At 42.7% G+C, this 25,000-nt stretch overlaps 2 protein-coding genes across 2 annotated transcripts; both read left to right on the top strand.

The window, feature by feature from the left end:
* The first annotated feature begins 3,547 nt into the window (after positions 1–3,547).
* manf (mesencephalic astrocyte-derived neurotrophic factor) lies at positions 3,548–7,726 on the top strand. Its single transcript, XM_029692888.1, has 4 exons — positions 3,548–3,798; positions 4,729–4,856; positions 4,991–5,132; positions 6,768–7,726. Exons 1-4 carry the CDS (start codon positions 3,708–3,710, stop codon positions 6,950–6,952), a joined length of 546 nt encoding a protein of 181 aa, XP_029548748.1. The 5' UTR covers positions 3,548–3,707; the 3' UTR covers positions 6,953–7,726.
* Positions 7,727–7,880: 154 nt separating this feature from the next.
* rbm15b (RNA binding motif protein 15B) lies at positions 7,881–12,922 on the top strand. The gene has a single exon (XM_029692887.1). The coding sequence runs from the start codon at positions 8,566–8,568 to the stop codon at positions 11,119–11,121; it is 2,556 nt and encodes an 851-aa protein (XP_029548747.1). The 5' UTR covers positions 7,881–8,565; the 3' UTR covers positions 11,122–12,922.
* Positions 12,923–25,000: the final 12,078 nt, after the last annotated feature.

The raw sequence follows: 25,000 nt of genomic DNA, 5'->3' as shown, positions 1-25,000 counted from the left end.
AGCTATGTTGCTGAAAAAGCAGGAATTCCTCCTTGTTTTCATTGAACTTTTCAAATCATAAATGTAAATAATTTAAAGATAATAGCATACTTTCATTCATTATTTTATTTCAATATGAGCAGAGGATATGAAGGAACATGTTATGCATATGACCTATGCAGTCTCTCAATGTATTTGATTTATTTCTATAAATTCACACACACATATATATATATATATATATATATACTGAACAAAAATATGAACGCAACATGCAACGATTTCAAAGATTTTGCTGCGTTACAGTTCATTTTAGGAAATCTGTCAACTTAAATTCATTAGGCCCTAATCTATGGATTTCAGATAACTGGGCAGGGGTGCAGCCATGGGTGGGCCTGGGAGAGCATAGGTACACCCACTTGGCAGTCAGACCCTCCCACTGGGGAACCAGGCCAAGCCAATCAAAAATAAGTTTTCCCCCACAAAATGGCTTTATTACAGACAGAAATACTCCTCAATAACATTGGAGGCAGCTTATGGTAGAGACATTAACATTCAAGTATCTGGAAACAGCTCTGTGTTGTGTGACAAAACTGCACATTTTAGAGTGGCCTTTTATTGTCCCCAGCACAAGGTGCACCTGTGTAATGATCATGCTGTTTAATCAGCTTCTTGATATGCCACACCTGTCAGGTGGATGGATTATCTTGGCGAAGGATAAACGCTCACTAACATGGAAGTAAACAAATTTGTGAACAAAATTTGAGAGAAATCAGCTTTTTGTGCATATGAAAAATGTCTAGGATTTTTTATTTCAGCTCATGAAACATGGGACCAACACTTTACATGTTGCATTTATTATTATTTTTCAGTAGAAATTCCCTTATTGTTTTCTACTCAAACAATTAGTCCATACACACTTGACTTTGAAACGCACACATTACTATTGATCTGTGTCTTGTGTATTGAGCATATCCAGCAGAAGGACATACTGCTCTGGGAACTGGGTACAGAGTATTTGATTATATGTCGCCTATCATTTAATATGAATAAACGGTTGTTTAGTCTTACTTTGTGGCAAGTTAGGGCCAATGTAAAATAAAGGTTAAATAAATCAAAATAAAAAGTGGAGACAGTTGAGTGGAATAGGAAGCAAGAACAGTACTCATGAAAGTGTTTAATTTTTCAGTCGTTCTTTGTAAATATAGAAAACTGCAGTAGGATCTAGGTTGGGGGGGGGGGGGGTACAATGGCGGTACAAGGTACAAATGGGGGTACAAAACATTTTTGAAATCATTGCAGTTCTTTACCTCCAGACCACCTTGTCAGGCTCTTCTCTATTATCTTTAAATAACCATGACAACGCAGTGTATTTATAAGGCTAAAAAGGGCAAACCATGTAAAGATTGTGATTATTAATTGTCTGCCTTGTACTTTCTGATGTAAATGTGTTTTTAAAACATAGAAAAACTAGACAAAAACATACAAAAAACGTGACTTATTTCATTTTGCCTAATTATTTTGATGATTATTTTGTGTGTTTTGCATCAATTCTGGACAGTTAGCGGGATGCGTTCTACTTCTGTCACTCTTACGGAATACAAAACCTTTAATTACTCTAAAAGTAATTTATTGTATATATTGTGTTTAGCATGAATCAACTGTGATGTGGATTTTAGATGTAAATACATACACACTTTTTTCCTACTCACTTCAACTACTGTGATGTGGAATTGATGAATTATTATTAATGCCTAACATTAAAGATCATGTTTTATTGACTCACTGCTGCTTCCAACTTGTCATTATTTACCAGTTGTTAAAGTGATGGGAAAGTACATAACTAGGTCATTATCCTAGCATTTGCTTGTACTATAAATGTATAATTTCATCTGATTCAACACCATTCACAACTACTTTTGTTTGAGGTTCTTTAGCTAAACTTCTAAATTGGTAAGGTAATTTGATATGCTGTTTAGTACCACCATAGATTTGTATAACACTCAGGATACACCACAGCCTGTTGTTTCCAAATGGAGCAAATGAATCATAGTGGACAGAACAGGCAAGAAGGTGGGAAGAGCCAAGCACGAGTTAGCGAGATCATATTGGCGCGTTCTAGCAAGTATTTTGTATATTTCCGCTAGAAGTGAGCGTGTGCAATGACTCAATTCGCCCTCGCACTATTAAACAACTTTAGATACTTTTGGCCAAGGGTAAAGTCTACAAAACTTAGTCAAATCTGTTCGCAACAGATTATTGTTTTGGGAACATAAAACTGTATTGATATCAGATGTTTCATCAATGAAAAATATTGCAGAATGTCAGCACAGTTCCATGTCGCTTCAAACTCTCCCGCTGCCGGACACTGGTTTTCCTCTCCTCACCATATTTGGTGGGAAGTGGAAATTAACTCCAGACTCTTCAGGTGTATACATCCGGTGAAACATCTCACTCCTTGTCAATTCAATTCAAGGGGCTTTATTGGCATGGGAAACATATGTTAACATTGACAAAGCAAGTGAGGTAGATAATATACAAAAGTGAAATAAACAATAAAAATTAACAGTAAACATTACACTCACAGAAGTTCCAAAATAATAAAGACATTACAAATGTCATATTTGGTATATATACAGTGTTGTAACGATGCACAAATGGTTAAAGTACAAAAGGGAAAATAAATAAGCATAAATATGGGTTGTATTTACAATTGTGTTTGTTCTTCACTGGTTGACCTTTTCTTGTGGCAACAGGTCACAAATCTTGCTGCTGTGATGGAACACTGGTATTTCACCCAGTAGATATGGGAGTTTATCAAAATCGGGTTTCCTTGTTCTATCTGTGATACGGAGACGAAGACACAGCTTGTGGCGCGTTCAATGGCTAGCCGGAACTAGGAAACTCTGAAATGTCTTACTTGCTGACTGGTTGACTGTGGCACGTGTATAACGACAACCAGTTCGCAACTACAACCTATTTCCGACTAGCACATGAACGCAGCATAAATGTGTGGTTGCCTTATTTACGCCAACATTCTGTGAAACAGCCTGAACCAGAGAGGACACCATATCATTGTGCTTTCTATTATATTACCTATATTAAATCATATTAAATAAATGTACACAGACAGCATTACCCCAATGAATAAAGAGCAGTCACTTTCTGCTCTATGCCCGATGTTTATACCGGAAATGATCAGATATGACTGTCAACAGAGAGGGAGAGGCCAAACGAAAGGTTTCATTCTCATCAAAAGCTGTCCAAAATAAGACCAATGCGTTTCTATGGGCTTATTTTGAACCTTTTCGCCTGCCTGCATTCTCGCCTTTGGGACGACACCCATTGTTTGTGCTGAGACGTGAGCATCTCGTCCTTATATATAGATCTCTGCTGTAAATTAACATACAGAGCTCTAATCCAATCGCATGGCGCCAACTGGACGATGTCCCCGGAACGAAGAGCACGTGGCCAATCAGAGAAATGTGCGTGGAACGTTACAGGAAACAAACCAATCGTGTTCTAGAGAGTAAAATGAGAACCAATGGGAATCCTGCATAGGTTGACGTGTTTAGCAGGAAGCTTCGCAGAATCAGGACATTGCGTGCTCACTTTACCGGTGTCGACTCTGGGATGCACATGTGTAGCTGTCATTTGTAGCTAAATAGTTTTGTATCGTTACGTTTACATCTAACTAGCTAAAATAGAATACGTTAATTCATCGTAAAATGTTGTGTTTGAGTAGTTTGTCGGTCGCCCTTGCGGTGCTAGCTTTGGTACCTAGTAGTAGCGACGCTTTGAAAGATGGGGAGTGTGAAGGTGGGTTGGTTTGTCTCATATATATATATTACACACACGTCACTGTAACTATGGATATAGCTATTAGTAGCTAAGTGTTATGGCAACGTATGTTGTGAAACCTATGCCTGATAATTCATGGAGCTGTACAACAGTCTTCATCAAATGGATTTTGTCTTGCTAGATACAATAGTTAAGATCTCTTTTCAATGTGTTCTCTTGAATTTAAATGTTTTTTTTTTTTTTAAGTGTTGTAGTTTGCTGTATCTGGCTAGCTTAGCTAGTACTTGTCAATGAAGAGTCATATTGCTCATTAAAGCCTTGGGCCCCAGGCAAGTTTTTTTAGTTTTGTTTATTAGTTTTTCCTTTTTCTTTATTTAACTAGGTAAGTTAGTTAAGAACATATTCTTATTTACAATGACAGCCTAGGAACAGTGGGTTAACTTCCTTGTTCAGAGGTAGAACGACAGATTTTTACCTTGTCAGTTCGGGGATTCGATCTAGAACCTTTCGGTTACTAGTCCAACGCTCTAACCACTAGGCTACCTGCTGGTTACTGGCCCAACGCTCTAACCACTAGGCTACCTGCTGCCCCAGTTACTGCATGTGGTTTCAGTTGGTGAGGTAATGTGCTTCTTGAGTCCTTCGTCAAGTTGTTATTCTTATCATAGATGTGATGGCTGATCATACATACTTAAGTAGATTTGGTCAGGCTTATCCATACGTATCATAACAGACTGACCAGAACATAATTCTTAGGTTTGTAGGCCTAAATCCTGGGTAACCCGTATGTCCACAACAACTGGAGTTAAACCTATTTCTGGTATAGATTAACATTAGATTAAATGGTTTTTATCCTAGGTTTAGCTAGCCTATAAGGTAATGCATAAGTCTTGATGTGTCACCACTTTACAATCCTACCGATGGCTGCCTTGTTGTTTTGCCTTTCAGTGTGTGTGAGCTTTCTGGGTCGGTTCTACCAGTCATTACAAGACAACCATGTTAAATTTACCAGCGCGGACATCGAGAAGGAACTCGTCAAAACCTGCAAAGATGTCAAGGGAAAGGAAAACCGATTTGTAAGTGATTTAGGCTAATCTTTTTTTGTTTTAGTTTAATGGAAGTCAAGTCGATTTAAGTAGTTACATTGTGTCCTATCCAGATTATCCACTGGGTTTGTTGATTCATTGCTGTTCTTCCTTCTGTACCCTAGTGTTACTACATTGGTGGAACAAATGACGCAGCCACCAAAATCCTCAATGAAATCTCCAAGCCCCTGAGCTACCATTCACCAGTGGACAAGATCTGTGAGAAACTAAAGAAGAAGGACAGTCAGATCTGTGAACTGAAATACGGTAAAAAATAATAAGTATTGTTGTCACATACACTGGATAGGTGCAGTGTTATTTTAGAGGGTCAGCCATAGTAGAGTGCCCCTGTAGCAAATTAGGCTTAAGTGCCTTGCTCAAAGGCACATTACCAGATTTTTCACCTTGTCTGTGCGGGTATTCAAACCACTAGGCTACCTGCCGCTCCAGGTGGAGCCATCTCACATTACCTAGTATGCGGCTCGGGTATTCGAACCAGTGATCTTTCTGTTACTGCCACAATGCTCTAACCGCTAGTATGCAGGCCATTGAAGAATTGGGACATTTTCAGCTTCCAGGAATTGTGTACAGATCCTTGTGACGTGGGGCAGTGCATTATCATGCTGAAACATGAGGTGATGGCAGTGGATGAATGGCATGACAACGGGCCTCAGGATCTTGTTATGGCATCTCTGTGCATTCAAATTGCCATCGCTTTTAAAAAAATGTTTCAAAAAGGCAATTGTCTTGATTGTCTGTAGCTTATGAAATGAACATTCAATGCTCTGGCAACAATTGCACACTCCCTCAACTTTAGACATCTGTGGCATTGTGTTGTGTGACAAAACTGCACATTTTAGTGGCCTTTTATTGTCTGCAGCACAAGGTGCACCTGTATAATGATCATGCTGTTTAATCAGCTTCTTGATATGCCACACCTGTCAGGTGGATGGATTATTTTTAGCAAAGGAGAAATGCTCACTAACAGGGATGTAAACACATTTGTGCACAATATTTGATAGAAATAAGCTTTTTGTGCTTATGGAACATTTTCAGGGATCTTTTATTTCAGCTCTTGGAAACATGGCACCGACACTGAACATGTTGCATTTGATATTTTAGTTCAGTGTAGAAGATGTTTGTATCCAGAGCGACTTAGTGTATACATTTTTCTTACAGGTCCCCCGTGGGAATGGAACCCACAACCCTGGCGTTACAAACACTGTGCTATACCTACTGAGCCACACGGGACATTTCTCCTTTGTTACTTCCCATAGTTTTAGTCCCATGAGACTACTAGAAAACATTTAGCCAATAGTGTTCTTTACAGCAGTCACAATTCCAGTGGATAATTGTTTGTGGATCATAGTCTAAACACGGTGTATGCAGGCAGGGTTTGGACCTATATTGTACAATCTATTCACAGTATATACACAAACACGGGCATCGGACGAGGACCTATTTTGAACGTCGTTACCGTACCATGGCCTGTCTGTGGAGGTTTGTGTGGGACTGATTGCCCTGGCAGTGAAATGTGATCCTTCTCTCTCTATATAGAAGGTGGAAAATAACTCTGCATTCTGTACGCTCCCATGTTGTCAGTAAATCACATTGGAGCATAGAATAGTGTTCAGTCTCTTGACCTTTTTTATTGATAGATTTTTTTTTTTTATATCAAACGGGTGTCACTGTGCTTGCTTACTGCTACTCCATCTGGAATCCTCTGCTGCATAGACTTGACCACCCTCCTGAAACCCCTCCTGAAACATTCTTAGCCAGTTACACTACCGAAAAGCTAGCCGTTTGGCGTAGCACGTAGTGACGTTTAAAGCTGAGGAGTGAGGTTATGAATCCAACTCGGTTACACTGTAATTTTTACCTCCCTTTCTCCCTTGCCTGCAGACAAACAGGTGGATCTGAGCACAGTGGACCTGAAGAAGCTGAAGGTAAAGGACTTGAAGAAAATCCTGGAGGAGTGGGGAGAGTCGTGTAAAGGCTGTGCCGAGAAGTCCGACTTCATCCGCAAGATCAATGAACTCATGCCCAAGTACGCCCCCAATGCAGCCCAAGCAAGGACTGATCTGTAACGAAATGGAGGGGAAGAGGGGATTCGGACCTGGGTTTGTTTTCAGTGTTTCGGAGTAGGAGTGCTGATCTAGGATCCGTTTTGCCTTTTACATCATAATGAATAAGAAATGGTGGACCCACCTGATCCTAGGTCACGCTTCAACTCTGACATATTTTGTCCCAAATAGTACCCTATTCCCCTATATAGTGCACTACTTTTGACCAGAGCTCTGGGTCCTGGTCAGAAATAGTGAACTAAGTAGGGAATAGGGTGCCATTTGGGGGGATAATTTGTGACTAGGGGCCATGGTAGCCCTGAGGTTATTTTTGTGGTGTGAAATGTTCGCTGTGCGGTATATGAACCACCCGACAGTCTGTACATGCCCTTTTTAGTTTATTTTTGAAGGGATAGACATTATTATTTGATTTAATTATTAACGGTATAATCAAATAGAACAGGGGTGGACAAGCTTTTAGGCAGAGTCCTAGACAGTGTGCATGCAGGGATTTTATTCCAGGCAAGCAGTAAGTCAAGTTCCTGATTCTACTAATCAGTCTGCAAATCGAGACCTTGAGTTGTGATACTGTGGTGTGACACTACTTGGCTAGAACAAGTACCTGCACCCATACTGTCCCTAAGCCTCTACCGATAAGGGTGGCCACTCCGGAAATAACATTTAAGATGGAGGGGAAATGAGAAGACATTGTGCTGTTCTTTCACACTGAACCTTTCATGTAAGACCTAGTGTTTGTTACAACTGTGCTCTACTTTTTCATTAAAATATGAAAACCCAGTGTCAGAAGTGCCATGATCAGATGTATATCTAATTTTGTATGAATACTTGTGCACCAACTGAATTATCTGGCTTAACTACATTACCAAAGCATATGACTCTCAGCTTTTTTTCCTGAATGTGACTGCCCGTGAGCTTCTGAAGAACTGCATAAAACCTATTTCACTGATGGGAGGCATGTATGTCATTAATGTATGACTAATATAAGGAACGAAGTCAAACTTTCTCATCAGGTGCAGGGTCATTTCTACTGAGCTATGTGATTTATTTATTTTCTTTGTGAATCAATTTCACCTACTGCGAGTCTATTCCAGTAGGTTTGCGTGTTGACAATGTGAAACATGATATTTTGCAATGGGTCTATGCACTATAGTCATCAGATAGAAATACACGCACCGTTTATTTCATGTTGGCACTGTATACGTTTCCACGATACAGTTTACATTTACATGATCCTGCCTAATTATGTAATTTGTGTCGCATATTATTTGTAAAATTGAGGTTAGGGGAATATGCCTTCTGTCACGTCACGACCCCTCCCGCGACGTCGACTCAAACCCCTCCCATTGGCGGAACGCGCACATTCCTTTTGTCCAAGATGGCGGCGTTGATGTAGGTTCTCTAATGTTTTTAAATGTGTTTATCCTTTTAATTCACAATAAATACAAAGTCTCAACGTTGTGGACGTTCGTTACAAGTTAGTAAATCGTCCGTATCTGTGCAACGTCTGATTTTAAAAAAAATCGAGGCATTTGATTCCAGACCAGATTGTTTCTGCAGACACTAGCTTGCTAACTAGCTAACGTTACCTAGCTAAAAAGTTTGGGTATCGTTTGAAAATGAAACGACAGGCCGGGAGGGACTCCAGTCCTAGTCGGGCTTTAGCGAAACGAATACGGGAAAGAGAGCGGGAACGAGACGGGGCGCGGAGAGAGGACATACTGCCCCCGCCTCTTGCCTTGCTGCTCGCTGAAAGCCGAAGGCAACATGCTCGGAGCAGGAGTAGGGAACGAGAAAAGACACGGCTTCGGGAGGAACGCGGGGCCGCTGGAGACCCACTTCACCACCGACAACAACACCACGACCTCGGTCTGATCGGCCGCCCCGTTCTCCGGACTACAGCCGCCCTGCCTAAAGGCAAAGCGGCGACCGAGCTACTGGGCCCCCGGGGGGGAGCGGGGGGGACTCTGGAATATAAATCGTTGCTCATTAGCAATCTAGGCTCGGTGCTTTCTGACGAACATGTTGAAGACGGACTGTTCCACGAGTTTAAAAAGTTCGGGGACGTTAGTGTGAAACTATCTCACACTCCAGAGCTGGGCCGTGTTGCCTACGTGAATTTCCGTCACCCGGAAGACGCTAAAGAGGCCAGGCATGCCAAGACCAGGTTAGTGCTGTATGATCGCCCCCTTAAAGTAGAGCCCATGTACGTCCGTCGTCGCAGCTGCACGCCGCCGGATGTGAGCTACATTCCCATTCATGGCGCCTCATATCCCCCTTATAGACAGAGGTCCCTCTCCCCAGGGGCAGGAGTTAGCAGTATCAGAGACATCCGACCACTGAGACACTACCCTGTAGAGGGGTTGGGACTGAGCAGAGAGAGGGAGAGGATCTTGGATTACTACGGGATGTTGGATGAGAGAGGGCGGCCATACGGGCTGCCAGTACCCGAGCACGAAGACATAAAGCCAGAGGACGACGCGCGGGCGTGTAGGAACCTGTTCATTGGCAACCTGGATCATAACGTCACCGAGGGCGAGCTGAGGAGAGGCTTTGATAAGTACGGCATCATTGAGGAAGTTGTGATTAAACGACCGGCGCGCGGACAGGGGGGAGCTTACGCTTTCCTCAAGTTCCAGAATTTAGACATGGCTCACCGGGCCAAGATAGCCATGCAGGGCCGCGTGATCGGTGGGAACCCGGTGAAGATTGGCTATGGTAAAGCCAACCCCACCACGAGACTCTGGGTAGGTGGCCTCGGCCCTAGCAACTCCCTAGCAGCACTAGCCCGTGAGTTTGACCGCTTCGGCAGCATCCGAAACATAGACTATGTGAAAGGGGACAATTTTGCCTATATTCAGTATGAAAGCTTGGACGCCTCCCAGGCCGCCTGTGCCCAGATGAGAGGTTTCCCCCTGGGAGGCCCAGAGCGGAGGCTGAGGGTGGACTTTGCCAAGGCGGAAGAGCCCCTTCCTCGTAGCTACCCGGTGGGGTACCAGCCCCCTGTGCCCCTGCCTGCCCACCTGGACCTGCTGCCAGAGGGTTACGGCGGGAGGCACCGCGACTGCAGCCTGGAGAGAGAGCTTCGTGCCAGGGACCGTTCGCCCCCCTCCCACGCCCTGTTCACCCAGCGGGAGAGAGAGAGGGCTCTGCTGGACAGGGACAGGGGAGACAGAGAGTTCACCAGCCCAACCAAGAGCCTGGAGCGTAGGGGGGGTGAAGCATTTGGGGGATCCCGTGGAGGGCGGGGGGACCGAGCAGCCCGGAGCCGTAGCCGAGAGCGCTGGCTGAAGGAGAGGGACGCAGCGCGGGCTGGGGGGGAGAGACGGAGACGCCGCAGTCTCTCCCTAGACAGGCCCTCTCAGGAGAAGGAGAGAGGCAGGTCCAAGGTGAGGGGAGGAGGACCAGCCTCTCCAGAGGACAGCCCAGACAGAGCCAGGGTCAGAGCCCCAGACTCCACCACCGAGCCCAGGGGACAGAGCCCTGACAGCAGCCGCCACTCCAACGAGGACCGGGGTGGGGGACTGAAGACCGGTGGGGACAGGGAAAAGGAACGAGACCGTGACCGCAACCACAGAAACGCGAGCGACAACAACCACACCTTGTCTGACATGCCTAATAAAGACCCTAAGACACTCAGCACGCTGTCGGAGTATGCCGCCACCCTCACCAAAGCCTGGCACGGTCACTTCGCCCTGAAGAACTCCTGCTTCCCCACTAACATGCACCTGCTAGAGGGAGGCTCCGGGTTCTTCCACTCTGTCATGAAGGACCACCAGGCCAAGGGGAAACTGACCCAGCTGAAGATCGCCCAGCGACTGAGGATGGACCAGACCAGGCTGGACGAGGTCACCAGGAGGATCAAGCAGGGTGGGTCCGAGGGCTACGCTGTTCTCCTGGCCCTCCAGGGCCCCATCGACCGCGAGGCCCCTCCGCCTGAACCAGGTCTACAGATCAGACTCCTCCGTCACCTGGTCACCTACCTGAGGAACAAGGAGGCTGCAGGAGTGATCAGTCTACCTGTAGGCGGGGCTAAGGAGGGGGGAAAGGGGGGCATGCTGTATGCCTTCCCCCCCTGTGACTTCTCCCAGCAGTTCCTCCAGACCCCTCGCAGAACTTTGGAGAGTCTGGATGAAGAGCACCTGGTGGTTGTGATTGTCAATGACTCTGCCTAACTAAGACAGAAGACACCTCTCTGTCTATAGTGTTAGCTGTCATTGTTATTTCTCCATGTCAACAACAGACTGAGCTTTGAGCAAGGAACTAGTAGTGATTGTCAATAGCTAATTAAGACACCACTCTCTGTCTCTGTGGTGGTAATGGCTGTCAGTTTCACTTCCGTGTAATGGGACTGAACTGTTGTAGACAGACACCTCATCCTCTCACTGGGGGTGTTCCTATGTCCTTCTCTATGGCACCTATGCCCCTAACAGACAGTGTCACTACAAACAGAGACCGAGCTGCTGTCACTCCAAGCAAGGGATCTTTTGAGACATACTGACAGACTTTGTATTAAAATACTGGAGGAGGACAGGACAGACATTTTGTCTGCGTTTCTTTAAGTGAAACACTACAACTGAGTGAGGGATTGTTTATTGTGGAACTAAACTGACGAAGCAGTATATCTAAAGGCTTCTTCTACAACGGTAGTATTTGTCATATGATATGATTTGTGTGTTTTTTGTTTTTAATTTGACCATTCCAGAAGTTCCACCTTCATTTGAGAATCGTGTGCTCTGATTGGCTGTTGCATGCAGGAAGTTGTTTTGATGTACAGATTTTACCCTCCAACCGGTGGTCAAGTTCCACTGCTATTTACTGGCTATTGATTTTAAACCGTTGTTGTTTTCGAAATATTGTTTCAGCTACAGATATTATTTCTTAACACTTCTGTCTTGGTCCTAATGTGGTATTATAATGTTCATGGCTGGTTTATTTTCGCTTTTTAAAAATGTACTGAATGAGCCTATAGCCTATTTGCGAATGATTTTGCATATGAGAGAAAAGGGTTGTCGTTCCTCTCTTGTTGATGCAACACTCTGTTGTGGTTGTATGGCAGAACGGGCTACCTCTACAATTTATTTAAATCGTCTGATTTTTGTTCTTTTCATTTAAAAAAAATCACAAACATGCAATAGAAATGAAATCCACCCACTGATCTGTTGGAGCCAGTTCAATTTCTCCATGCAGTTTCTTTGAGCAATGTTGTAACACTGAAAATACATGTTTTATTAATCTATTAGTTTAGGTGCATTGTGTGTTTTAAACATGTCTGTCTGTTTGAATCATACTGGGCCATTTTAATGTTTATTTGAAGAAAACATCACCTGAATGAATGGACTAACTCTTGAATAGTTAAAAGGAAAAGTGTTTGTCACTACAGAACATCAGACTGGTGTTAGTTAAAAGGAAAAGTGTTTGTCACTACAGAACATCAGACTGGTGTTCGTTAAAAGGAAAAGTGTTTGTCACTACAGAACATCAGACTGGTGTTAGTTAAAAGGAAAAGTGTTTGTCACTACAGAACATCAGACTGGTGTCAGTTAAAAGGAAAAGTGTTTGTCACTACAGAACATCAGACTGGTGTTAGTTAAAAGGAAAAGTGTTTTTTTGCTTCCCAAACAGCACCCTAAGGCCTGCGTAGGGCCCTGGTCCACCATAGTGCTGTACGTAGGGAATACGTCTCCATTTGGGACTCTGGCTTTGTCACTACATGAGATTGGTTGTAGACGCTACTACCGTATGCAAAGTTTCTTTAAACGACCAACAGAGAATGAGATCTATGGTTTGTTTGTTATTCTGTTATGTGAACTATGCGATGCAGACCAATTTACATGACTTTGTCACATAGTAGGACACTACCCATTGTCAATGGGGTTTGTATACGTACTCAAACCAACCAGTCCGTTAGATTGTTTTCTCTGTTGTTTCAACATGTATGAAAAATGAAATTAAACGTTTTATTCTCTTTTTAAATCCTTTTGTTTTCTTTATTTGCACATGATAGGATAATTCATGGCTTATTGTTATACAGGTAGACGGTTAAACAATATATGGCATGTTGGTGCATTCTAATGAAGCAATAAGGCCAGAGGAGGTGTGGTATATCGCTAAGGGCTGATCTTAAGCACGATGCAACGCGGAGTGCTTGGATACCGCCCTTGGCCGTGGTATATTGGCCATATACCACAAACCCCCGATGTGCCTTATTGCTATTATAAACGGGTTACCAATGTAATTAGAGCAGTAAAAATAAATGTTTTGTCATACCTGTGGTATACGGTCTGATATACCACAGCTGTCAGCCAGTCAGCATTCAGGGCTCCAACCACCTAGTTTATAATAACAGGTCTCTCAGGTCTCAACATGACCCTTATTGTTAGGAAACTCACCAACAAACATGTTTTACCTTTATTTAACTAGGCAAGTCAGAGAGAACAAATTCTTATTTTCAATGACAGCCTAGGAACAGTGGCCTTGTTCAGGGGTAGAACGACAGATTTATCTTGTCAGCTCGAGGATTTGATCTTGCAACCTTTTGGTTACTAGTATAACGCTCCAACCACTAGGCTACCTGCCACCCCTTCGGTATTTAAATACCAGCAAACCCTCTGGGCTGGCTATCCCCAGAAATGTTATGGAGAAGTTCGAAACTGACCCGAAAGCACTTAATTGGGACAATACTCTGCAACTACATAAGACAAATCAGTGTTTTGATTAAATTATATCCGCTACTAGACAAGTTGTAGACAAGTTTCTCAAAAAACTAAGCACAAGTCAAAGAAAAAACAGTTACCAAGGCTAGACATTTCTCTTTTACAACTCATGAAACATCGAAATGCGGCATTAAAAACGTTCCTAAAAAGTCGCAGGAGTACTGATATAAGGGACTAAAAAGGACTGCGTGCTGCAACAGCAAAACGTTGGGACTGTTTTAACAGACGTCAAATGAAATAGTGCAGTAATATGGAAACAAATTAAAAACCTGATAAATCCACAAGTAAAAACAAAAAGTGACTGTTGTAAAAGTGATGGGGGGAGTGTTTGATCAAGGACAGATTGCAAATTAATTTAACAACTTTTTTTGCCATGAAGTTTGCTCATCCTCCAAATCCCACCAGTGGCAATGATGTAAATAAATCTGACTTTATTGAACTCAGAGGTGTGTTAAACAGAGTGAGAGTCCTCAGAAATCTGAAAACCACCTACTCTAAAGACATATTCAATCTGAAAACCACCTACTCTAAAGACATATTCAATCTGAAAACCACCTACTCTAAAGACATATTCAATCTGAAAACCACCTACTCTAAAGACATATTCAATCTGAAAACCACCTACTCTAAAGACATATTCAATTTCAACACTGCATTCATTAAGAGGTATAGTGATAACCTGGCAAAACCAGTCCACCCACCTGATAAATATCTCCATTAACAGTGGGCCTGGATAATTGCTCTAGTCACACCTATCTTCAAGTCAGTATTCTGAACTGAGAAGTACCTACAGACTAGTCAGTATTCTGCCTGTCCTATCGAAAGTGTTGGAGAAAGTCCAAGCAGAACAGCTCATGTCATATCTGGATGAGCATCAGTATTGCACCGGGAACAATTTTTAGATTCAGACCAAAATACTCCACTGAAACAGCAAACTGTTCTCCTGGAGAACATCAAGAAATCATTGGATGAGGGAAATGTGGTCGGAGCAGTCTTCCTTGACCTGATAAAAGGCCTTTGACACAGCTGGTTTGGTTCATATTCTTACACGCAATGGTGTTCTCTCACACGTCCTACTGTAAAACATTCTGGTCCCAGGCCAGACATACGGTGCAGAGACCCTTAGAATCACTGTATAACCGTGCACTGAAAATCCTGGACCAAAAGCACTTACGGTACCATCGCTGTTACATCCTGAAAAAGTATAATGTCCTGAGCTTTGAACACTTCAATCACATTTGCTAATGTGAAGCTTGTCTTTAAATGTCACGATGGTCTATCCCCCTGACCAAGCACATGCAAAAGCTGGAATGACCTGGAATGTCCACCAGGGGGTGCTGAGGAAACTGCAGGGTCCCTCTATATAACACTTCTATAGGCCAGTCTTCCTTCTACAGAGGAGAACATGCATGGAACACTAGCAGAAAAAAGGAGGATACCTAGTCAGTTGTCCAACTGAATGTATTTAACTGAAATGTGTCTTCCGCATTTAACCCAACCCCTCTGAATCAGAGAGGTGCTGTGGGGGGGGGGGGGGGCTGCCTTAATCGACATCCACGTCTTCAGCGCCTGGGGAACAGTGGGTTTACTGCCTTGCTCAGGGGCAGAACAACAGATTTTTACCTTGTCAGCTCAGGGATTCAATCCAGCAACCTTCTGGTTACTGGCCCAACGCTCTAACCACTAGGCTACACAAACTGCCGTAAAATGTCAATACATTCGAAAGAAACGTCAAAAACGGGTTGCTACAGGGGCCGACATTGCAATCATGTATGAACTGCTCCCATTAAGACAGTTGGACATCCAAGTTGTAAGTATTAGAGGTATATAGTGTAAGTATGAGCAGGAAAACAGACTGCTTTGTCTTTTCCCATGTCTGTATCGACACTAGGGAGCAGTGTTATCAAGGAAGTGGACCATTGGGTGATGTTACACAGGATTAAAAATTCATTCCCAACGGGAGATGGGTGTCGTTATAGAAAATTATAATCTGGGATTTCATTTCTGGTGAATTTTGAAAGGTTGGCTAAGTTTAGCATAATCCAACTAAAGTTGTAGATATTGTCTTTATACAGAATTTAACTCATTCCATTAGAGAGACTTCACCAATGCTGAAGAAAACGTTTATTAAAAAAAGTTAGATACAATATTGCTTCATAATTGCTATATTAAAAAGAAATGGTGTTCGTTTAGGGGCGCTATTTAATCTGACCTGGGGCTGTACTCCCTGTTAACCCACGACTGCGTGGCCACGCACGACTCCAACGCCTTAATAAAATTTGCCGACAACGGTGGTAGGCCTGATCACCGGCAACGATGAGACAGCCTATAGGGAGGAGGTCAGAGAACTGGCAGTGTGGTGCCAGGACAACAACCTCTCCCTCAACGTCAGCAAGACAAAGGAGCTGATCGTGGACTACAGGAAAAGGAGGGCCGAGCACGCCTCCATTCACATCGATGGGGCTGTAGTGCAGCGGGTCGAGAGAACGTGTATATTACCCTACCTACATGTATATTACCCTACCTACATGTATATTACCCCTACCTACATGTATATTACCCTACCTACATGTATATTACCCTACCTACATGTATATTACCCTACCTACATGTATATTAACCTACCTACATGTATATTACCCTACCTACATGTATATTACTCTACCTACATGTATATTACCCTACCTACATGTATATTACCCTACCTACATGTATATTACCCTACCTACATGTATATTACCCTACCTACATGTATATTACCCTACCTACATGTATATTACCCCTACCTACATGTATATTACCCTACCTACATGTATATTACCCCTACCTACATGTATATTACTCTACCTACATGTATATTACCCTACCTACATGTATATTACCCTACCTACATGTATATTACCCTACCTACATGTATATTACCCTACCTACATGTATATTACCCCTACCTACATGTATATTACCCTACCTACATGTATATTACCCCTACCTACATGTATATTACCCTACCTACATGTATATTACCCTACCTACATATATATTACCCCTACCTACATGTATATTACCCTACCTACATGTATATTACCCCTACCTACATGTATATTACCCTACCTACATATATATTACCCCTACCTACATGAATATTACCCTACCTACATGTACATATTACCCTACCTACATGTATATTATCCTACCTACATGTATATTACCCTACCTACATGTATATTACCCCTACCTACATGTATATTACCCCTACCTACATGTATATTACCCTACCTACATGTATATTACCCCTACCTACATGTATATTACCTCTACCTACATGTATATTACCCCTACCTACATATATATTACCCCTACCTACATGTATATTATCCTACCTACATGTATATTACCCCTACCTACATGTATATTACCCCTACCTACATGTATATTACCCTACCTACATGTATATTACTCTACCTACATGTATATTACCCTACCTACATGTATATTACCCTACCTACATGTATATTACCCTACCTACATGTATATTACCCTACCTACACGTATATTACCCTACCTACATGTACATATTACCCCTACCTACATGTATATTACCCTACCTACATGTATATTACCCCTACCTACATGTATATTACCCTACCTACATGTATATTACCCTACCTACATGTATATTACCCTACCTACATGTATATTACCCCTACCTACATATATATTACCCCTACCTACATATATATTACCCCTACCTACATGTATATTACCCCTACCTACATGTATATTACCCCTACCTACATGTATATTACCCCTACCTACATATATATTACCCCTACCTACATGTATATTACCCTACCTACATGTATATTACCCCTACCTACATGTATATTACCCCTACCTACATGTATATTACCCTACCTACATGTATATTACCCTACCTATATGTATATTACCCCTACCTACATGTATATTACCCTACCTACATGTATATTACCCTACCTACATGTATATTACCCCTACCTACATGTATATTACCCTACCTACATGTATATTACCCTACCTACATGTATATTACCCTACCTACATGTATATTACCCCTACCTACATGTATATTACCCTACCTACATGTATATTACCCCTACCTACATGTATATTACCCCTACCTACATGTATATTACCCCTACCTACATGTATATTACCCTACCTACATGTATATTACCCTACCTACATGTATATTACCCTACCTACATGTATATTACCCTACCTACATGTATATTACCCTACCTACATGTATATTACCCCTACCTACATGTATATTACCCTACCTACATGTATATTACCCTACCTACATGTATATTACCCCTACCTACATGTATATTACCCTACCTACATGTATATTACCCTACCTACATGTATATTACCCTACCTACATGTATATTACCCCTACCTACATGTATATTACCCTACCTACATGTATATTACCCTACCTACATGTATATTACCCTACCTACATGTATATTACCCCTACCTACATGTATATTACCTCGACTAACCTGTACCTTTGCACATTGACTTGGTATCTGTGCTACTTGTATAGAGTCTCGTGATTGTTACTTTATTGTGTTAATTTTTTCCTTTAGTTTATTTAGTAAATGTTTCTTACTTACTTTTTTAAAACTCTGTATTGTTGGTTAAGGGCTCGTAAAAACATTTCACGGTAAGATCTACACCTGTTGTATTCGGCACGTGACAAATACAATTCGATTTGATTTGATTGTATTGTTGAAGTGTTACTGACAGTGTGTTATTGACAGTATAGAACCAGGTATAAACAAGGCTTAATGACAGTATAGAACCAGGTATAAACAAGGCTTAATGACAGTATAGAACCAGGTATAAACAAGGCTTAATGACAGGATAGAACCGGGTATAAACAAGGCTTAATGACAGTATAGAACCGGGTATAAACAAGGCTTAATGACAGGATAGAACCAGGTATAAACAAGGCTTAATGACAGTATAGAACCAGGTATAAACAAGGCTTAATGACAGTATAGAACCAGGTATAAACAAGGCTTAATGACAGTATAGAACCAGGTATAAACAAGGCTTAATGACAGTATAGAACCGGGTATAAACAAGGCTTAATGACAGGATAGAACCAGGTATAAACAAGGCTTAATGACAGTATAGAACCAGGTATAAACAAGGCTTAATGACAGTATAGAACCAGGTATAAACAAGGCTTTAGAGGGATCATCTAATGACAGTATAGAACCAGGTATAAACAAGGCTTAATGACAGTATAGAACAAGGTAAAACAGGGCTTTAGAGGGATAATCTAATGACAGTATAGAACCAGGTATAAACAAGGCTTACTGACAGTATAGAACCAGGTATAAACAAGGCTTAATGACAGTATAGAACCAGGTATAAACAAGGCGTAATGACAGGATAGAACCGGGTATAAACAAGGCTTAATGACAGTATAGAACCGGGTATAAACAAGGCTTAATGACAGGATAGAACCGGGTATAAACAAGGCTTAATGACAGTATAGAACCGGGTATAAACAAGGCTTAATAACAGGATAGAACAGGGTATAAACAAGGCTTAATGACAGGATAGAACCGGGTATAAACAAGGTTTAATGACAGTATAGGACCGGGTATAAACAAGGCTTAATGACAGTATAGAACCAGGTATAAACAAGGCTTTAGAGGGATCATCTAATGACAGTATAGAACCAGGTATAAACAAGGCTTAATGACAGTATAGAACCAGGTAAAACAGGGCTTTAGAGGGATCATCTAATGACAGTATAGAACCAGGTATAAACAAGGCTTAATGACAGTATAGAACCAGGTAAAACAAGGCTTTAGAGGGATCATCAAATGACAGTATAGAACCAGGTATAAACAAGGCTTAATGACAGTATAGATCCAGGTATAAACAAGGCTTAATGACAGTATAGAACCAGGTAAAACAGGGCTTTAGAGGGATCATCTAATGACATTATAGGACCAGGTATAAACAGGGCAAATGTACAAATGTATAATCACTGCATTCGCATAGGCTTGAGGAAGTTTCCATATACCAATCATATTCTTTCAAACCCATAAAGGGAAGTGTACACTTTTTATTTATTTTATTTTATTTCACCTTTATTTAACCAGGTAGGCAAGTTGAGAACAAGTTCTCATTTACAATTGTGACCTGGCCAAGATAAAGCAAAGCAGTTCGACAACATACAAAAACACAGAGTTACACATGGAGTAAAACAACATACAATCAATGATGCAGTAGAAAAAAATAAGACTATAGACAATGTGAGCAAATGATGTGAGAATAATGGAGGTAAAGGCAAAAAAAATGCCATGGTGGCAAAGTAAATAAAGTATGGCAAGAAAAACACTGGAATGGTAGATTTGTAGTTTGAAGAAAGTTAAAAGTTAAAATATAAATAATATGGTGCAAAGGAGCAAAATAAATAAAATAAATAAATACAGTAGGGGAAAAGGTAGTAGTTTGGGCTAAATTAAAGATGGGCTATGTACAGGTGCAGAGATCTGTGAGCTGCTCTGACAGCTGGTGCTTAAAGCTAGTGAGGGAGATAAGTGTTTCCAGTTTTAGAGATTTTTGTAGTTCGTTCCAGTCATTGGCAGCTGAGAACTGGAAGGAGAGACGACCAAAGGAGGAGTTGGCTTTAGGGGTGACCAGAGAGATATACCTGCTGGAGCGCATGCTACAGGTGGGTGCTGCTATGGTGACCAGTGAGCGGAGATAAGGGGGGACTTTACCTAGCAGGGTCTTGTAGATGACCTGGAGCCAATGTGTTTGGTGACGATTATGAAGTGAAGGCCAGCCAACGAGAGCATACAGGTCGCAGTGGTGGGTTGTATATGGGGCTTTGGTGACAAAACGGATGGCACTGTGATAGACTGCATCCAGCTTGTTGAGTAGGGTATTGGAGGCTATTTTGTAAATGACATCGCCGAAGTCGAGGATTGGTAGGATGGTCAATTTTACGAGGGTATGTTTGGCAGCATGAGTGAAGGATGCTTTGTTGCGAAATAAGAAGCCAATTCTAGATTTCACTTTGGATTGGAGATGATTGATGTGAGTCTGGAAGGAGAGTTTACAGTCTAACCAGACACCTAGGTATTTGTAGTTGTCCACAAATTCTAAGTTAGAACCGTCCAGAGAAGTTATGCTGGATGGGCGGGCAGGTGCAGGCAGCAATCGGTTGAAGAGCATGCATTTAGTTTTACTTGTGTTTAGGAGCAGTTGGAGACCACGGAAGGAGAGTTGAATGGCATTGAAGCTCGTCTGGAGGGTTGTTAACACAGTGTCCAAAGAAGGGCCAGAAGTATACAGAATGGTGTCGTCTGCGTAGAGGTGGATCAGAGATTCACCAGCAGCAAGAGCGACATCATTTATGTATACAGAGAAAAGAGTTGGCCCAAGAATTGAACCCTGTGGTACCCCCATAGAGACTGCCAGAGGTCCAGACAGTAGGCCCTCCGATTTGACACACTGAACTCTGTCAGAGAAGTAGTTGGTGAACCAGGCGACGCAATCGTTTGAGAAACCAAGGCTACTAAGTCTGCCGATGAGGATGTGGTGATTAACAGAGTCAAAAGCTTTGGCCAGGTCAATGAATACGGCAGCACAGTAATGTTTCTTATCGATGGCGGTTACGATGTCGTTTAGGACCTTGAGCGTGGCTGAGGTGCACCCATGACCAGCTCTGAAACCAGATTGCATAGCGGAGAGGGTGCGGTGGGATTCAAAATAGTCGGTAATCTGTTTGTTGACTTGGCTTTCGAAGACCTTAGAAAGGCAGGGTAGGATGGATATAGGTCTGTAGCAATTTGGGTCAAGAGTGTCACCTCCTTTGAAGAGGGGGATGACAGCAGCTTCTTTCCAATCTATGGGAATCTCAGACGACACGAAAGAGAGGTTGAACAGGCTAGTAATAGGGGTTGCAATAATTTCGGCAGATAATTTTAGAAAGAAAGGATCCAGATTGTCAAGCCCAGCTGATTTGTAGGAGTCCAGATTTTGCAGCTCTTTCAGAACATCAGCTGAATGGATTTGGGAGAAGGAGAAATGGGGGAGGCTTGGGCGAGTAGCTGTGGGGGGTGCAGTGCTGTTGAATGCAGTAGGGGTAGTTAGGTGGAAAGCATGGCCAGCCGTAGAAAAATGCTTATTGAAATTCTCAATTATAGTGGGCTTATCGGTGGTGACAGAGTTTCCTATCCTCAGTGCAGTGGGCAGTTGGGAGGAGGTGTTCTTATTCTCCATGGACTTTACAATGTCCCAGAACTTTTTAGAGTTGGAGTTGCACGAAGCAAATTTCTGTTTGAAAAAGCTAGCCTTGGCGTTTCTAACTGCCTGTGTGTATTGGTTTCTAACTTCCCTAAAAAGTTGCATATCGCGGGGGCAGTTCGATGCTAATGCAGAACGCCACAGGATATTTTTGTGTTGGTTAAGGGCAGTCAGGTCTGGGGAGAACCAAGGGCTATATCTGTCCCTGGTTCTAAATTTCTTGAAAGGGGCATGCTTATTTAAGATGGAGAGGAAGGCATTTTTTAAAAATAACCAGGCATCCTCTACTGACGGGATGAGGTCAATATCCTTCCAGGATACCAGGGCCAGGTCGATTAGAAAGGCTTGCTCGTTGAAATGTTTCAGGGAGCGTTTGACAGTGATGAGTGGAGGTCGTTTGACCGCTGACCCATTACGGGTGCAGGCAATGAGGCAGTGATCGCTGAGATCTTGGTTGAAAACAGCAGAGGTGTAATTAGAGGGCACATTGGTTAGGATGATATCTATGAGGGTGCCAGTGTTTGCGGCTTTGGGGTTGTACCTGGTGGGTTCATTAATAATTTGTGTGAGATTGAGGGCATCAAGCTTGGATTGTAGAATGGCTGGGGTGTTAAGCATGTCCCAGTTTAGGTCGCCTAGTAGCACGAGCTCTGAAGATAGATGAGGGGCAATCAGTTCACATATGGTGTCCAGAGCACAGCTAGGGGCCGAGGGGGGTCTATAGCAGGCGGCAACGGTGAGAGACTTGTTTTTGGAGAGGTGGATTTTTAAAAGTAGAAGTTCAAATTGTTTGGGTACAGACCTGGATAGCAGGACAGAACTCTGCAAGCTATCTCTGCAGTAGATTGCAACACCGCCCCCTTTGGTCGTTCTATCTTGTCTGAAAACGTTGTAGTTAGGGATGAAGATTTCACAGTTTTTGGTGGACTTCCTAAGCCAAGATTCAGACACAGCTAGGACATCCGGGTTGGCAGAGTGTGCTAAAGCAGTGAATAAAACAAACTTAGGGAGGAGGCTTCTAATGTTAACATGCATGAAACCAAGGCTATTACGGTTACAGAAGTCATCAAAAGAGAGCGCCTGGGGAGTAGGTGTGGAGCCAGGCACTGCAGGGCCTGGATTCACCTCTACATCCCCAGCGGAGCAGAGAAGAATAAGTATGAGGGTACGGCTAAAAGCTATAAGAATTGGTCGTCTGTGACGTCCAGAATAGAGAGAAAAAGGAGCAGGTATCTGGGGGCGATAAAATAGCTTCAAGGTATAATGTACAGACAAAGGTATGGTGGGATGTGAGTACGGAGGAGGTAAACCTAGGCATTTAGTGATTATGAGAGAGATATTGTCTCTAGAAACATCATTGAAACCAGAAGATGTCATAGCATGTGTGGGTGGAGGAACTGAGAGGTTGGATAAGGTATAATGAGCAGGGCTAGAGGCTCTACAGTGAAATAAGCCAATAAACACTAACCAGAACAGCAATGGACAAGGCATATTGACATTAAGGAGAGGCATGCTTAGCCGAGTGATCAGAGGGTCCAGTGAGGTTCAGACAGCTAGCCGGGCCATAGGTAGCAAGCTGGTGGAAGATGGGAGGGAGGTCTGTTTTTAGCCGCCTCGTGCGTTTCCGTCTGTGGGTTAGTGGGGTTCCGTGTGGAAGGGGGGACCTGTCCAAGTTGGCAAAATAGTTAGTTATAGTGGCCCAAGAAAAGTGTCCGATAGACCTATTCAGATCGCAGCCGAAAAGACAGCTAACGATTAGCTGGCCGCAGATGGGCGATCAGGTTACGTCGCGACGGAGGGGCCAGTTGGACAACTCCCTCGGGCAGATAACGTCGGTGATCCAGTCGTGAAGACCCAATGGGGCTCCGCATCGGCAGTAAAACGGGTCAGGATAGGTGAGTTGTAGCCCAGGAGACACTTCAGCTGGCTAGCTCAGGAATAGCCCACGAGTGGCTGACGGAACTCTTCAGCTGGCTAGCTAGCTAGCTCCGTAATAGTGTGTGTTAATTCCGTGACCGACGTTGCCAATAGTCACTCAGGTAGCAGCTAGTTAGCTGCAAGATCCAGGTGTAAATGTCCAGAGCCTGCGGTAGAAATCGAGGAAAGGAGAGAGAATAGGTCCGATATGCTCTGGTCTGAGTCGCGCTGTACAAAAACTGGCGATAGCTTTTCGAGCTAATGGATAGCTGAGGACAGCTAACCGTAGCTAGCTGAACTTCAACGTTAGCCAGTGAAAATGGCTAACCTCTGGCTAGCTTCTGTCGTGGAATTCAGATGAGGTAAATAATACTTTCTTTTTTTTTTAAATTGATGAGGCGGGTTGCAGGAGAGTGCTTTGAGGTTGAGTATTTAGAATTAAAAAAAAAAAATTGTAAAAAGATAAGTGAAGAAAAAATATGTAAATATATATATATATACACGGGACACGACAGGACGTCTGAACTGCTACGCCATCTTGGATTATATAGGAGGGAACTTTGAGGGAACACACAGATGTTACCAGACTTTACTGTGACACTGAACACACAGATATTACCTGACTTTATTGTGACTCTGTGGCCCTGAACACACAGATATTACTAAACATTACTGTGACTCTGTGGCCCTGAACACACAGATGTTACCAGACTTTACTGTGACTCTGAACACACAGATATTACTAAACATTACTGTGACTCTGTGGCCCTGAACACACAGATATTACTAAACATTACTGTGACTCTGTGGCCCTGAACACACAGATATTACTAAACATTACTGTGACTCTGTGGCCCTGAACACACAGATATTACTAAACATTACTGTGACTCTGTGGCCCTGAACACACAGATATTACTAAACATTACTGTGACTCTGTGGCCCTGAACATATACAGATATTACTAAACATTACTGTGACTCTGTGGCCCTGAACACGCAGATATTACTAAACATTACTGTGACTCTGTGACTCTGTGGCCCTGAACACACATATATTACTAAACATTACTGTGACTCTGCGGCCCTGAACA

This window comes from Salmo trutta, chromosome 16, assembly GCF_901001165.1.
Source record: "Salmo trutta chromosome 16, fSalTru1.1, whole genome shotgun sequence".
Taxonomy (NCBI): domain Eukaryota; kingdom Metazoa; phylum Chordata; class Actinopteri; order Salmoniformes; family Salmonidae; genus Salmo; species Salmo trutta.
The sequence above is the reverse complement of the archived record's forward strand: the minus strand, read 5'-3'. Positions and strand labels throughout refer to the sequence as shown.